General features: G+C 38.9%; 1 protein-coding gene across 1 annotated transcript; it reads left to right on the top strand.

Moving 5' to 3' along the window:
* The first annotated feature begins 922 nt into the window (after nt 1–922).
* On the top strand, nt 923–16,174 carry LOC121509414 (kinesin-like protein KIF27). Its single transcript, XM_041786775.1, has 16 exons — nt 923–975; nt 1,159–1,470; nt 2,162–2,362; nt 3,861–4,747; nt 6,876–7,019; nt 7,156–7,317; nt 7,518–7,720; nt 8,126–8,247; nt 10,805–10,942; nt 11,674–11,840; nt 11,955–12,017; nt 12,153–12,323; nt 12,451–12,639; nt 12,775–13,002; nt 13,607–13,805; nt 14,703–16,174. Exons 2-16 carry the CDS (start codon nt 1,173–1,175, stop codon nt 15,299–15,301), a joined length of 3,771 nt encoding a protein of 1,256 aa, XP_041642709.1. The 5' UTR covers nt 923–975; nt 1,159–1,172; the 3' UTR covers nt 15,302–16,174.
* Nucleotides 16,175–17,470: the final 1,296 nt, after the last annotated feature.

Raw genomic sequence — 17,470 nt, 5'->3', positions numbered from 1 at the left:
GACCCCCAGCAATACTTTTGTTTACTTTTTATTCATTGGAAAGTCAGCTTTGTGTTTTGTAAGCAAGCCCATTTCCACCCCTTAAAAAGAAAAAAAACATTAAAGTTAGGTAATTATTTTTAAAAAATATAATTTAAATTTTTAGATGAAATGTTGACATGGGATCAAATTCAAAATAGCATGATATAAAGCTATGCGATTAAAAAGTCAAAATTATGAGATAGTCAAAATAATGACATAAAAAGTCAAAATTATGTGATAGCATGTTATGATTATGATAGAAAGTCAAAGTTATGATACTTAGAAGACATGTTAATGACATAAAAAGGCAGAATAATTTGTAAAAAATGCCAAATACTGAGATAAAAAGTGAAAGTGAGTTAAAAGACAGAATTATGAAAAACAAAGTCCTAATCATGAGATGAATTTGAAAATTAAGAGGAAAAAGTTGAAACTATTAAAAAGTTATTCATAATTATGTTTAAATCATGAGATGAAAAGTAATCATTTTGACATTTTGACAATTTTCATCTCATAACTATGATTTACTCTTATAATTTTGCCTTTAATCATATCATTTTGCCTTTCCATCCCAAATTATGACTTTAATCTCAGAATTTGGCCTTTTTATGTCATTGTTTATTTTTATCTAAAAAAAAAATTCTGTCTGAGGACTTCCTCCTCATGATTCTGATTTATTCCCCAGAATTTTTATCTAAGATTTTTTTTGAATAATTACTCAACTTTCTCTTTGTGTTTTTTCAAGTGGCATAGATGGACATCCATGGTATTTGATGGTATTAGCGAGATTGCCATACAGCAGAAGGGGGCGCTGTCGCAGCTTCGTACCCCTCGTTCCTCTCTCTGAGGATTCTCTTGAAACTCCTCGCGCTTTCTTCGACCGCTGCGGCACAACGGCGGCGGTTTCCCGGGCAACAGATGAATGACAACAAACGGCAGTGAACAAAACGACAGGTACTGACATTTAAGCGACGGCGATATCATATTTTAACCCAACCAATAACTTTTGAAGGATTGTTAATGTAAATTGTAGATAACTAGTCGTGTATTTTTTGTACCAGCCAAGTTTGAAAGTGTAAACAAAGTTTTCCTTAGAGTTTGAGATGCAGACCGTAAACGTTTATTCCTAATTCCTAGCATACTTCACCGTCATGGGAGAGGAGTGTGTCCGGGTGGCGGTGCGTGTCCGTCCTCTGCTGCGTACAGAAATCCTCCGCCACCACAGGGAGTGTATCCGGGAGGACAAGGACACCTCACAGGTGGTAGTCGGCCTTAACAAAGTTTTCACATTCGACCACACTTTTGGACCGACAGCCAGTCAGGAGGATGTGTACAAGTCCTGCGTTCGGCCGCTGGTGGAGAACCTGGTGGAGGGTTTCAACGCCACCGTCTTCTGTTTTGGACAAACAGGGTCAGGGAAGACGTACACTTTGTTAGGAGGATACGGGGGTAGGTTTACACAGCACACCTGTGAGTTTAGACACAGGGAAAATGTCCAGTAGGATGAGTTATTATTCTGTTGTTTGGTACTACAATACACAGACAGGTATTATTAAAGCAAAATGAGTTCATATTATTCATGAAATTGTAAAATATCTCAGTTTCAACATCTGATATGTTGTTAATGTTTTGTTGTGAAAGAAACATGTGTTTATGATTTTTGCATATCATTTTATGTATTTTACACATTGCCCAAATCTTTTTAGATTTGGGGTTGTAGTTTACCAAACTACTTTTTTGAAAAGTTAGCCCAAGATAACGGTACTTGTGCCCTACTTCAGGATAAGCGCTCAGAAAAAGAGATCCCCAAACGCAGTCAAGTACTTAATTCTGGCCCCCACAAATTAAACATCTAGATATGTTCTTGGGCAAGACTGTTGACCCCAGTTTGCTCTCACTGCTTTCTGTCAAAGTGGGTATGGATGTGTTTGGATTTTTAAAGTCACTTCAGGCTTAAATCAGGAGTTTTCATAGCCAAAAGCATAGGTCTATGTTGGGCTTGAAAAAGTCAATCCCATGGCCAAAACAAACAAGAGATTTGCTGTTCTTCCAATGATATTTCACGTTGATCAATAATGTGTTTCCCCTTTTGGTTTTGCAAGCTGGCTGTCCTGATCTCCTACTTTCTAATCTCTCTTAGGTGAGCAGGGAGGAATCATTGAACATGTGGCCCATGACATTTTTTTGTTGCTGGAGCAGAAGAGAGCAAGCAGTGATGGTGTTGGGGCAGCAGTACAAGTGTCATACATTGAGTTGCACAAGGACGAACTGCGAGACCTGCTAGAAGAGCTCAACATGGACAAAACGCTGCATATCAGACAGGACGAGAAGGGAAACACCGGTATTTAGAAATGCATTTCTTGTGGCAAGAAAATGTCAATAATTATTTTTTTCACATGGATTACATTTAATTGAATTAGCGTATGGGTTTACCCCAGAAAGAGTTGTACACGTGGACAGAATTGTTGGTACCCTTCCATTTGAAAAAAGAAAATTCCACAATGATCACTGAAATAACTTAAGACTGACAAAAGTAATAATTAATAGAAATACCCTGAAAATTAACTCGTGAAAATCAGACATTGCTTTTGAATTGTGATTCAACAGAATCATTTTTTAAAAACTAATTAAACTGGCCTGGACAAAGTTGATGTTACCCCTAAAAATGACTGAAAATGATTTACCCATCGGGACATGTTAAACTAAGGTGTGTCCTATAAATAGCATCGCAGGTGTCTTCAAACTTGTAATCAGTCAGTCTGCCTATTTAAAGAGTGAAAAGGAGTCCCCTTGGTGTTTGGTATCATGATGTGCACCACACTGAACATGGACCACATGTACAGTTGCCCATATTATTCAGAAGTTTAAGGTCCATGGGACTGTCGCCAACCTCTGGACATGGCAGCAAGAAGAAAGCTGATGCCAAATTGAAGAGACAGGGTACAGTGAAATCTCAATACTATCAAGGCATTCTGGAGCAGTATGTACTCAGTCACAGGTCATGGGTCCTCCAACAGGATAATGACCGAAACACAGAGCTAAAAACAACCGAGAATGGCTAAGAACAAAAAATCGGACTATTCTGAAGTGGCCATCTACGAGCCATAGCCCAATTCCTGTTGAATAACTGTTGAAGGAGGTGAAACATGCAGTCTGAAGAAGGCACTCTTTAAACGCAAGACAGGTGGAGCAGTTTGTTTATGAGGAGTGGGTCAAAATACCTGTCGACAGGTGCAGGAGTCTAGAGTTACAGAAATTGCTTGATTGCCTCAAATGGTTGTGCAGCAAAATATTAAAGTAAGAATACCATCCGTTTTATCCAGGCCAGTTTCATTAGTTTGTTTTTTTTAATGATTCTGTTTAACCCGATAAGAAGGAATACCTGATTTTCAGTTGTTATTTTTCATTAAATGTTTATCTATATTTTAATTTTCAGTTTAAAGTTATTTCAGTGATGATAGCATTTTTTTCTTTCTTTAATGGAAGGGTACCAACGTTTCTGTCAATATGTGTGATCTTTAAAAGTGCTTTTACCTCAGTCATGAGAGGTGTGGATTTATCCTCATTTAATCTCCTCAGCACTTTATGCAAAGCGTCTTGCTTAAGGAAAAGACAAAAATAATTTGATTAAAAACACTCTTATTTGCCCACTGTAGGGACATTTCTATTTGTTGTAAATCAAATTGCTATCAGATCCATACAAACTTAATATTTGGCCTTTGACTTTCCTGTGTTGACGCTGTATGATTGATTTTTGATCACTTGAGAAAACAGTGCTTCAACTTAGTCTTAAAGTATAGATTAAATCTGATCACTGCATCTTTTGTTTGTGCTTTTAGTTGTGGTTGGTTCTAAAGCAATCAATGTCACATCAGCAGAAGAGGTACTTGATGCCCTAGAGATGGGCAACGCCCTGCGCCACACTGCCACCACAGGAATGAATGAGCACTCCAGTCGCTCTCACACCATCTTCACCTTCCAGCTTCACCAGAGTTTCTCTCTCAATAATTCTGACTGCTTCTCCAAGCTCTGTCTGGTTGACCTGGCAGGTTCAGAGCGTGCTGAGAAAACTGGAAACATGGGGGTTCAACTCAAAGAGTCTTGTTTTATCAACAAAGACCTGCTCATGCTGGGCAAAGTCATCCGTGCCCTCTCTGAATCTACCCGAAAACCCAACACATTTATACCATTCCGTGCCTCCAAGATCACCCGTCTTCTCCGTGACTCACTGGGAGGTAATGCACACACTCTAATGATGGCTTGCGTAAGCCCTTCCAATCACAGTGAAGCTGAGACCGAGAGTGTCCTACGGTATGCTTCAATGGCTCGTGAAATTAATACCCATCCTGGAAGGATATATACGTACAAGACCTGCTTGGACCGCTGTAAAGCTCGGCTGAGTCAGACTGAGTCAGAAGCTCTGACCCCAAGACAGGAGCTGAGGGACAAAAAGAGAGATCTTAGGAGGGCAAGGAAAAATGGAAGACCAGGTCAGGAGAAGCTGGAGGAGGTAGTAACACAGTACCGCCTCCTAGCTCAGGAAGCTGCAGCCTTGTTTGTAGAGATGACCGGTTCCAGCCATTCATTCAAGCCGAAGATACAGGAATGGCTGGACAGACTGACAGCTGCCAATCTGTCATATGAAGTTGATTGTTCAGAAGGAGGTGATGGCCAGCCCCAAAATGTTCTTGTTAACACACTCCACAAGGAACTCGGTAAATGCAAGGTATTAAAAAAATAGTTTTAAAAGTAAAAACTGTGTTGTTTGTTTGTGTTAGTGTCACCATAACAGAATCTGTTTTAAACCATTATTTAACCTTTATTTAGTCAGGCTTAAGATAAGTGGTCTCTTTTTTATGGGAGACCTGGCCAAGAGGAAACGTAGCAATACACAGCTTCAAAACAAAACCTAACGTGAAATCCAAGCTTTGTCTTAACAAACTAGATGTGTTGGAATAAGGTTTCTGTAAACATGAAAATGCTGTGATCTATGTATGAATGAATTTTGGATTCATACCATTAGACCATTCACCTCCTCCCTGGCTTGGTTATATTTCAGCAAGGCTAATATAGGAGCCCATGACATCACCGGTCTTGATGAGGAATTGCCCCGCCCCCCTTACACGACAATGATATAAAATCACAGAGCAGTTCATCTCAGTACAGTCTCTTATTAGCCCATGTCACTGTCTTCATTGAAAGTTAACAGCCAGCTACATGTGTTTTTATTCATTGTGACGTAAATTTCACATAGTTGCCATGGTGGCCTACGGGTCATTTAACATCTCATAACAGAGACATTTTGTACCAGAAAACAGTAATTTTAAATCCCCAACTTTTGTCTCTCTGCTCTGGCACAGAGCCAGGCTGGTGCACTGTAGTATTTTTTTTTTAAATATCAGAGAATCATCTTTCTCATGAGTGGGTGCGGCTTCAGCTCATTTAACCAACATGCCCACACCATCCTAGAGCAGATTTTACCACCTTATTATTCATGATTTTGAAGTTTACTTCTTTTAAACGTAGAGATGTTTTTCATGACTGGGGGTTCATGACACAGCTGCCTGTCATACCAAAAACCTAGAATAAATATATTTTAAAATCACTTTACAGGGGCTTTGAGTTGTCGCAGATATGATGTTTTTACTCTATTTAACAAATCAATGATTGAAGCACTTTTAACCCAGTGTTTGTTACAGTGGTGCCTCTTGTCTCTAAACAGGCTAATGGTTGAAATAACTAGAGCTAACTGCCATTAATCCAGCGCTTTCTGAAAAAAAAAAAAAAAACTTTTACTTGAATTTTTTTTTTCAGATAAAGCTGTATAGATGATGGCCATGTATAAACTATTGTTTTTTTTTAATGGCATAAAAACCTATTTTGACCTCATTATACTGCCCTCACCCTTTATACATTATTGCAGGGATAGCACTGGTGTGGTGCTTGGAATCATGTGACTAGACAAAGTAAAAATATTAAAGAATTCATCACTCAAGAGTATAATTGTTTATTTGAAAAACAAAAACTGTATTCATAAAGTTTTTTTCCAATGGAGGGTAGGAACAGAAAAGTGCCCGTTTCTGTTTTATGACCCTCCGTTATCAGGGGCTTAAAGTATTTGGACAGTTAACTGACAAGCAGTTTCATGGCCGGGTTTAGTCTGGTTCCTCCTTACATCAAGACAAATGAAACAGAAAAAAAGGGAAAATGGAAAACAAAACAAAAAAAAACATTGAGATGGAAAATTGTGTTTTGATTCTCCTTTTAATATCCAACTGACTGAAAGGCTCTAAGGCATGTTTTTTTTGTGTTTTACGTTGCTGTTTTTAAAGGGTAATTGGAAAGCGGTTTGTTTCTTGATTTAGATTTTTTAATTTCAAAATGAAATTCCGTCAAATACACTGACCATATACAAACTAAAGCATTTCTTTGAATGTGACACACGTGTTGCTGCATGTCATCAACATTGCATTCTCTGCTCCTCTTTAGAAGCAACACAGGGATGTTAAGCACAACGTGCAAATAAATGTGTCAGATAAAGGTGTTTACATGCTTCTATAATCATTTGAAACAGCAGGATTATTATTAAGTTAAGACACAGAAGCAAGCACTGTCTCCCTAACTGAAAAAAAAAGACTCATAACCTCCCTTTTTTAAAGGGAATATTATTGAGAAGCATAGCCATAAATTAAATAATCGTCAACATGATCAGTTTTTCCTTGTATTAAAGTCTCCTCTGTTATGTACTTTATGATAAAAAGGAGAAGAAAATATCAGTCACCAAAACACAAGAATAAAAGGTATACTGCTGATCTGATCATTTTGAGTCTATTGTCTTTTTCTCTGTTTTTTAGGAGGCTCTCACCATAGAGGAACAGCTGTTGAAGCAGAAAGATGCAGAATTAAGACAAGTCCAAAAAGAAGTAGAGAAACTTCTTAAAGAGAACAAATCTCAACTTCAGGCCCTAGAGGAGGAGAAGGAACGCTCTCGAATACAGGTGAGAAGAAGAGCCCCGTATCCAAAAATATCCAGACTCCCTTATAGTTTTAATTTTTCTGCAAGTTAAATGTAAAAACTTTACCTCACTGTAATAACATCAATGCTGGCATTTCATGGGTTGTGTATTTCTTCAGACTGAACAACTCGTGGACCAGCAGATTCTGATCGATCGGCTCCGCAATGACCTGATGGCCTTTAGGAGTCCAGGAGTCCCAGGAGCCTCTGGGAATATGGGGAGGAGACCCCATAGTGTCCCTCTGATCGGACACAGCTGGGCGCACGGGACCCCCAGGAGGGTAGGCAACTGCATTGTTTTGTGTGTTTGTGAGTGTAATGTGTTTTAGTTGTACCTGCTGAACTTTTCCCTTTGACTTAAACAGTAAAAGCGTTTTAAAAAGGGACCAAGCAATGTTGCTTCATGTAGCCATATATGGAACATCTATCTCTCTGTCTAATGGTTGTGCATGTTCCCATCCTAACATTTGTGTATTTGTAGATTCACTCCAGTCCTCCAGCTTATTCCCTGGAGAGGGTGTTAGCAGCCTTCAAGATGCGAGGTCACCTCCTGCTTGCTGAGATTGAGGAAAAGGATGAGGTGTACTGTCCGTTCATAAAACAGCAGGCAGAGAGGAAGGACAGGGACCGAGAACAGCACCAGGAGGAGGAGGGGGACATATCAGAGGGTGGAATGAGATTTAGGTGAGTGTCTGTGTAAGCCCTGAGGTCCTCTGACCAAACATCACAAAAGTGGCAGTATGAAGTGCTTCAGATCACATGACAGACAACACATGTCCCACGTATTGCACATGTGCACATTGCCATTCCAGCTGTAAAATTGTATATTGTTCTGCTCTAGTGGAAAATAATCCTGATTAGTTGTTTAATACAGACCAGATGATTTAAGAGGGAAATACATAAATGCAAAAAGATGGGCACTAACAGATGTAGATTAGACACACATTTATTTAAATGGTAAAAACAATCTATAATAGCTACTGATATGCAATGATTGAAATGTGTTCTTTCAGTTTAAATTCTATTTGATAATGTTGCCACCTATAAGTTTAAAATGACCCGGCTTATGATATTGTGACTATATTCCAGAAATCCGTTAAACCAAACATGCAGCAGCAGGCAGAAGAAGTCAACTCTGAAAGAGAAGAACACTGGGACAGATCAAACCTCCAATGAAAGCCCATGTGTGCAACAGCCTCAGCGAGCCCAAGGTACACACTCCATTTTTATTTTATTTATTCATTTAAAAGGGACAGAGCACATTAACGAACACAAGCATGAAAGACAAACGTAAATATGTTGGAGTTAGAAACTACTAATTTGGCTGGCACAACAATACTTACTGTGTGCAAACACAACAACATTAATGCAAACTGCTGAGTAAAGTGCATGTTGTAAAATGCTATTTTAAGTGCAAGGAGTAATTTTCAATGTGTGTGTTGCAGACACAGGCCAATTACCACAAGTTATACAAAAGAAGGAGCTTACAGTAGTTATAGCAGATGAAAAAAGAGTAAATAAAACATTCTAACTGACTCTTCCCACTCCTGCTGCCTTGAGGGGGGGCAAGACAATGAGGAAATGTTACATAAAAGGAACACTGACATATGCCCCACACTTGTGTGCAACAATAGAATCATGCATACAGACAAAGCAATAGTCACAAATACATGTAAAAGTTGCATTGGTACAGCATGATCACACATACTTACATGTACGCACATGCTGCAGCAGATCCGCCTAACAGTGAGTGCAGGTTTGATTTGATTTGAGCCCATTTTTGTGAAGGGTTTTTAAGGTGGTGTGTGTGGACATTCCTGAGTTGCAGTTGGTTTATTGTTCCAGACATTACTGCCCCTAACTGACTGCGCAGTCTGTCCAAATGTTCTGAACGGCAACTCACTTCTCACAGTCTCACAGTCACTTCTGCCAGTGGTCCCGGTGGGTGTGCCACTTTTAGCTTTCAGCTTAATGTATTCACTGAATAGAGGTGAGGAAAGTCCATGTAGTATCTTGTATACAGAGCAAGCATATTAAAACTTTCAAAACTGTCAAAACTTAAAAGATTGTATTTCGTAAGAATTCTACAATGTTGATGCAATAATGGTTTTCTGTGGACATTTTTAAGGCCTTCTTGTACAGTGATTCTATGGGTTTGAGTGTGATGACACCAGCTATTGGAGAAAATCATAGCATACAGAAACATTCTGGCTGCAATTAATGTCAGGGAGGACCTGATCTGTCTGCAGTTAGATAGTTGAATTTGATTGTTTTGGTGATCTTGGTATTGTGTTTTTTGAAAGTGAGAGAAGGGTCTAGAGCAGTGGTTCCTAAAGAGGGGGTATTATACTTTTTCGATTTTTAAAACATAAATATAAAGTCACAATGTTGGGTGTCCATACTCCACGTATGCAAATTTTCAAACTGCAAGATAAACGTATGTGGCAGTAATCTTGGAATTAGCATGTGAACTGATGAAAACGGTTCATTGAAAATCTCTCCCAGATTCTCCCGAGACGAGATTTCAATGGAGTGAACTGATGAGGTCATCGCAATATTATCTCCTGACTGGTTCGTCCGTGCTGCCGGCAAAGCGGAACAGACTGCCCCCACAAGGCCTCTTAGCCATTTAGCCACTGAAACACATTAATTAAACACTTACCAAACAGATACGTCCTGCTCTGTCCTTCACTGCTGCTGGTTTCCATCCCCCTCACTCTCCAAACTATCAGGATCAGACTCTGGGTCTAACACGTATGGACGTATATCAAAATTCGCCACATTTACTCAGTCGGACCGGTTCATTCAAAGTTTTCAACCACTAGCATAACAACATAGCCACATTGGAGGGGCAGGCACAAAACATTGAGTCCTGCCGCCGGCCAGCCTCCGGAAAATCGGCTAATAGGAGGAAAGCAGGTCCGTGGAGCGGTGGGGTGTTAAAGAGACAGCAGCGAAAACAAAGCATTTCAGACAGAAATTAAAATAAAGGGTTTTCAGGATGCCAGTGTGAGAAACGTGAGGAGTTTTTTGAGCTGTAAACCATGTAAAGCTACTACGTGGGTATTATAAAGATGGTGTAAATTGCAAAAATTTTCACTTAATCATAGGGAAAGGGGATGTAAAACAAGTCATTTGTCATATATTTTATTCCAATTTTATTGGAATCACCTTTTGCAATTTTCAAATCACAGGAAGTGCAAAGTCTCTCACAGGTAATATGTGTGTCAAAGCACAATTTCAAACACCAATTTAATTTGAATATTATGCTGCAAAAAATCACATTATTCTCCTGTGATAATCCTTCAGTGTTTTTCAATTAAAAAAAGAATGATCATATGAAATTGTCTCTTTTTGATACCACAAATTGCAGTGTAAGTCAAAGTAATTGCAACTAAATGTTTTTTCGAACCCATTCAGTCCCACTTCATAACCTCTTTTGCTTCTTTATGTGTTCTTTTCCACTGATTTGTCGATACTGTAAATAGATTCAGTTACATACAGCACTGAAGGCAAAGTGAATTACCACAGCTCCTTTTCATCTTACCTTTTTCCCTGCCTCCCACCACCAGAGAGAAAATTTTACTCGCATGTGAATCATCAACTCTCAGTGGTAGGCTATTTACAGGAGTAATGTGTGAAAACAGCAAAAGTTAATGTTTTTCATTGCTTATCTACGATGATGTCTCTCTTCTTTAACAGTACAAGGAGATCTTAATTAACAGAAAGTTGTTTCCTTTCTGTGTGTATTGTGAAATGTCTTCTCAGGAAACAAAGAAAAGAGCATAAAGCAAAGTGGAATGAGGAAGCCGAGATTAAGAACCAATGCTACTCAGAGAAGGATCAACAATCTGACTGTCAGCATCGACATGAAAGAAGACCTCATCAATGCACTGAACAAGACTGGTGCGATTATAATTACATACTTTCATCACTTATTCATGTATTTTTGTCTTCATTTGTTTGTATAAGCTAAAAAAATGACAGTTTTTGGCTGCTAAGTTTTATTGGGATGCGCCATAATATTGGCATGATATCAGTGTCGGCAGATATTAGTTTAAAATGTTTAATATCAGTATCTGCAGATTTAAACATTTCTGCAGATATTTACAGCTGATAAATCAGCCATACATATTGACTGATCCTCTCTCAGCTCCTCTTGACTCAGCCTCTTTTTGCACTAGAGACACTTGGTGTTTTGTCTTTACAATAAAAGAAGGTGTGCATATAAGAGTATCAGCTAAAATCAGCTTATCAAACATCAGCAAAAATCCAACATTGTGTATCCCTAAAGTTCTTGTATCAGAAAAAAGTGTGCCATTTAAGGTCAAAGTTAGTTGAAATATTTCTGCAATACTAATGAGATCTGGGGGGAGATGGTCAAGTGTTACTATAAATTTTAAACATGTCTTTGTCCCCTGCTCTAGTTGGGTTCTCAAATAAGCATACAGTGCAGCTAGTAAATCTCTCAGCCACCTCCATAGTTTCCAATTCTTAATGAGACATTAGAAATGAGCCGAAAGGACAGAAAATACAGACCTTTAGGATTAAAATACTTTGAAAAATTCTACTCTAATTGTCATATTTCTGATTCAAAGCAATATTTAAATCTCTAAATATGCGCTTTTGTCTGTCAGACGAGGAAGCAAGAGCAGTGGACTGGCATGGCAAAGAAGATGACGTGTTGACCAGACTCTCAATGCAGAGGCAGAAGGCCCGATCAGAGGTGTACCACAGCCTCCAGCACATGAGAGTGCAGCGAGCACAGCTTCAGAGCAGCCTCAGACAGCTGGACCAGAAAGGGGTTAGTTATTCAGCATCCTTAAAATATAATAAAGGGACTGTAACAGTGCTTCTGATTCCTGACTGGAAAAACCTCAGTGACTCTTTTGAGTAAAGATGATCCGTCTTTTTGTAGGAGCAAAGAGCAGAAGATATAACTGTGGGCAAAAGCAGTCACCTGGAAGAGTTGGAGAAAAAGGTCAAATCTTTAATATAGAGTCTATAAAAGTCATTTTTGTAGAGTAACCAGTTTTACAGTGTTTCATTCTCTTTTTCACGATGCTCTCATCTTCTTCTTCTTCTTCAAACCTGTCACTGTCTGTCCTTACTATAGCTTCATGGCAGCTGTTGGCTGGATGAAGAGGAGGACCAGGTCCTTCAGAAAAGAGCAGAGCTGCAGGAGCTGGAGGAGGAGCTGGAGAGGAGAGAGGAGGTGCTCCTGCATAAGGAGACCTGTCTTCAACAGAAAAACAAGCTAGAGATCAAGAAGCTACGTGCCAGTCAGGTTGGCTTGTATATCACTGAAGTTATAATATATCAAAAATACTCTATCCTGTCTTTTTATGACTGGATGAGAGGAATGAGTTACTACGGCTGTAGTCTTTAATGTTTTTATCAAAATTAATCCTTAGGCTCTAAGTCACAATCTGCACCGTATATCGGTGCAGTTGGAGTCTGTGGAGGAGGAGATGAAACGGAGCAGTGTGAGGCAGACCGGAGGAGTCACCATAGAGGAACTGGAGAAAGAAAGAGAAGTACTTAAAAAGCGAAAAGACACTCTGGACACTCAGCTGAAGGACAATAGAGTGCTCACTACTGAGGTCAGGAATAAGGGAACACTATATGTGTGTATATGATGCAGAGGGTTTAGTGAACTATGTTTTTTTCCCACCTTTTTCATGATGCATTATAATATTCATTAGTGTTTGTTTACTTTTGGGAATGTCTTTATGTAGGACGAGCATTCCCTGCTAGAGCTGGAGGAAGCTATTGAAGTTCTGGATGCAGCATTGGAGTTTAAAAATGGCTTCATCCAGGAAAAGCAGAAGAAGCTGTCAGTCACAGACTCCTCTACACATCAGTTACAAAGCACTGAACCTGCCCAACTCTGTGGCGTCATCAGGAAGCTGAAGGAGCTGTCACAGCCTGAGGCTTTAGATCTACTTATCAGATATTTCAACAAGGTAAGAAGAAATGCAGCATTAAGCTCTGTAAACAAGTCCTAAATCCTCTTCATAGAACATTACAGTGTTGGGCAATTAATCATGTTTTACCAAGTACCATCAGATTAATTACGATGGTAATGCATTAACGTTAACAGCCCTAATATAATCATATTTATCATATGATATTATATAATTATATTCGATTGAGCTGCTTTTACCCGTCCAGCTTTATTTTGATACCAGGCTTCACTGGTATCCTTCACTATTCTTTTTTTTTTTTAAGAGAAGGAAAGCTGTACATTGGATTGTGGGTAATTCCTGTGAGCAGATGATACATATGTGCATCCTTGAAAATTTTCTTTTCAAAGGACTCAGTCCTCTGAAGAATTTTGTGGATCCTTGAACAGTCCTCTGATAGCACTCGATGATGTAGTCTCCTTCAAAAACTGCTGTTCAATAGACAGTAAGAACCTCTCTCTGAGAGATAATAAACTCCCTTCAAATGTCTTGCTCTAACCTTAATTTGTCTCAGGTATGTGTGCAGGTGTGAAAAGAAAAAACAGTTTACTGTGTTTCTCAGCACTAATTTCTGTCTCCAACACTGCTTTATCAAACTGTCTAGGTTGTGTATCTCCGAGAGATGGAGCACCGTTTGCGTTTGCATTGTGAAGAGCAACAGATTCATACTGAAAAACAAGAGGTGGTGGTGAAGGAGTTGAAGGTAGCCATGCAGCGCGTAACCCTGAATGCAGACCGCAGGCTCACCCAACAGCAACGAGATCACCAGAGCGATATCCAGCTGCTGCTGCAGAAACTCAGAGGTGAGGAGGTTAGGCCAGAAATAGCAAAATAACTGAATTACAGGTGGAAAACTCTCTTTTGTAATGGTTTGTTGTGTTTATTGCAACAGCAGTCAAGGCTCTGACTTCTTCACTCCTGGCAGATTTGTTTTATATGAACACTGTAGGGGCCAGGTTACATTCATACATGTTAGAGTAAAATAAATAATCAATGTAATTTTCGGTTGAAAGTTAATCTTTATTTTGGGATTTCATTGTATAAGTTGAGTTATAAAACGTGTTAAAAGTCAGATAAAAGTAATTTGATTTAATTCATGTGGTATTGCTGTTTCAGCAGTGAGGTAGGTTACCATCTTTAAGAGAGAGAGTGAGCTCTTAATTGCTGTGTCAGGGCGAGGCTGATGTCACGGAGTTGAGGATCAATCAAGGACTGAGCCACATGGTTTCTTTACCATAATATAATTCATTGATTAGGAAAACTTGACTTTGAATCATCCAGTTTAATTGTTTAACAAAACTGTGGATTAAAGGAATTTGTTTTATCAGTTTTACTTCGGAGTCCTGTGGGAGTTTTTTCCTCTTCCAGTGAACATACACGAGTAAATCCAAGGCTATTTGATCTTCAACCCACCACACACACATTTGAGGATTGATGATAGTAGTTTAAACCCCAGTGTCATAGCCTGCTGGTGGATGATGCACAGTACTGATGCAGGGCAGGGCTGGCAGTAACAGAACAGAGGAAAGGACCAGAAACCTTGCAGGTTCACAAGATCACCAATTAGGCAGATGTTTGTCTGGTGATTTTACAGAATGACACATATTAGTCAGTGGAGCTAGCTTGCAGGATTCCTCCATGAAAAAGATTGTTCTTTGAATGTTTTTATTAATTTTATTTTTTACTGTCTGCATGTTTAGAAGCCGTTTCAGGAGAGGCTGTCCAAGAAAGACTGCAGCATCTGGAGAAAGAGCTTTTCTTCTACAAAAGCTCCAGCAGACAGCTGAAAAAGAAACTCAGAGAGCTCCACAGCGATGCCTCACACTCTTTTGATCAGCTAGGAGAACACACATCAGCACAGGAGAACAGACAAACACATACAAGTGCAAACACACCACAGACACGCAGTGAAGAGGTACAGACAAGGACACATATTGTGACAACCTACACAAAGATACACAGTGAACAAATAGACCAGCAGACACATAGCAGTCCTCATTTGAAGAGTTATTCATTGCAGGCCCCCTGCCCCTCCTCGTCCGCTGCTCTCCAAGTACACAAAGACGCAGAAACACCCGAGCACCACCAGATACAGACATCATCACAGGGGAGGAAGGACAGAGGGGCCGGTTTAGAAATGGAACCGGTTCGTCTTTGTCGCAAAGATCTCAGACAGATCTTTCCAGCTGAGCTGAAGGTGTGCGGCTCTAACTCAAGGAGACGCCAGTCTGCTTTGGACACGAGCTCAGAGTCTATTCTAGTAGACTCCATTGAAGTGGCTAAAAACACTGACAGATGATGTTTCATCCAATTTAAAAATCATGGCACATATGTGTCACTGTGTGAACAGAAAACCACAGGGAGATGCTGAATAAACAAATGAAAGAGGAAAAAACTAATATAGTCTTACCAAAATGTTTCTGCAATATTTATTGAAAATGTAATGTTAGGGCTTTGCAGCCAGTAAAAAAAATACCACAGGTTGAGTTAAAGAGGGATATGGTTTAAAGGCATTGCTGTGCTTCTCATATTGAATTCACACTTGTCCTTTATTAAAGTAGCCTACTGCTACAAAGTTTATGAGCTGAAGAGAACGGGTCTTTAATGAATCTGGAACTGTTGTCTAAGTTAAAGTGTAATATGACAGAACTGGTTTGGTTCTTTCCTGTTTTGACCATGCAGAATGTTTACTTCGGCAGTTCAGTGAGAGAAATACCACAGCACAGAGCTGGGGTAATTTATTCTGATGACCTTATAAAGGACAAATACAGGGAGAAATGCTCTTGCTTGATTGCTTTTTACATTTTTAAATCTTAATTTCAAGCTTTTATACAAGGTACAGACAATTTTTTTGTAAGAAACAGCTTTTAAGTGTCAAATCTGGCATAAATAAAATGGGCACACAAATTAATTTCCAACAAACGGATGAGAGAGTATGTAAAAAGACAGTCCTAATGTAGATAGACTTATAGTAACCACTCACTACATGCACTGAACTGATTCTCCTTTTCAGAATGTAAAGATTTTAAGGTTTAGTAGATAGAAACGCTTTGGAAAGTCATTGCCACTAAATTGTTGTTTTATGTTATGATAAAATTTGTCATAAAACAAATTGATTTGTCTTCCAACTTAAATTTAGCAGCACTGTTTAGCACTTAAAATGACCAAAGGATTAAATAATAACCTGCATAATGTGTGTTTTTAATTTTTTGGATTTTTTTGTACAATTCTTTTATGAGTGCACTTTTTACTGTATGTGATTTCTGTTTTAATTTATTTTCTAAATAAATTAATCTCTTATTATTAAACTTTGTAATAACAAATCTCACTGTTATGTCGTATTTGTGTGGACTCATTTCAGCTTCCACTTACAGCCTGTTGACAAGTGATCAAAAGTTTTATGCTTGGGAGAGGATTTTAAGTCCACAGATGAGGAACAATTTAGATTTCTCAAGTGCTGTTAAACAGCAAGGATTTTTTAACACCGCTTTTCCAAACATCTTTGTTTTATTTTTCTATCTTTACACACAGAAACAAAATTATTTCACAAAAACTACCAGAGTCTAAATTACCCTCCCCCCCCATGTAGGCTGTGTCTCCTTTTTGTTGGATAACAGCCTGCAGTCGTTTGTTGTAGTTTTCAACATAACCTCTGAGGAATCCCAGCCCATTCTTCTTTGGCCGATCTCTCAAGCTCCTCCAGATTTGATGATCTTCTGACATGAAACCTGGTCTTCAGTTTAGCCCACCGATTTTTGATGGAATTCAAGTCAGGGCTTTGTGCAGACCAGTCAATAACGCTCACTTTGGTCTACTGAAGGTAGTCCTTCTCCGGGAGCTACGTATGCTTTGTGTTGGAAGTAAAAGCAATGACCCAAACCTAGTCTTGTTACTGACTGCTACAGGTTTTCTTTCAAAATCTCCACATATCCTTCTCTCTTTATGATTCCTTCTACCTTTATGGAATTCCCAGTTCCAGACAAACTAAAGCATCCCCACAGCATAATACTCCCATCGCTGTGTTTCTGGAAGATCCATCTGTTACATCTACACAGAAACATTTTTAAACAGTCATTTTGGTTCAACTGGGGTTCCAGTTTTAACTTTAATTTGAGCAGCTATGTAACGATGGCTCCATTAAGTCTCTAAGCTAAAATATCACAGAAATAACTAAATAACATTTAACAGTTAAAAACAAAATATTGAAAGCATTTGAAGACTGCTAAAAGAAAATTAAAATTAAATACATATTAGACTATATGGCCAAAAGAAATACTGAAATAACATTTTTATAGTTTTCTATGATAAGTGCATTTGTTTAACTGTTTTTATACTGTTCCAGATATCCCTTCATCTTTGCTGTGTAAATGACAAAACGTAGAAGTTACAAGCAGCTCTTTCTTCAATAAATAAGCATTGCCTGTGTTTGCCTTGGGCCCTAAATTTGCTGAGTCCGCCCCATGCAGCA

This window comes from Cheilinus undulatus, linkage group 5 (genome assembly GCF_018320785.1).
Source record: "Cheilinus undulatus linkage group 5, ASM1832078v1, whole genome shotgun sequence".
Lineage (NCBI taxonomy): Eukaryota > Metazoa > Chordata > Actinopteri > Labriformes > Labridae > Cheilinus > Cheilinus undulatus.
The sequence above is the reverse complement of the archived record's forward strand: the minus strand, read 5'-3'. Positions and strand labels throughout refer to the sequence as shown.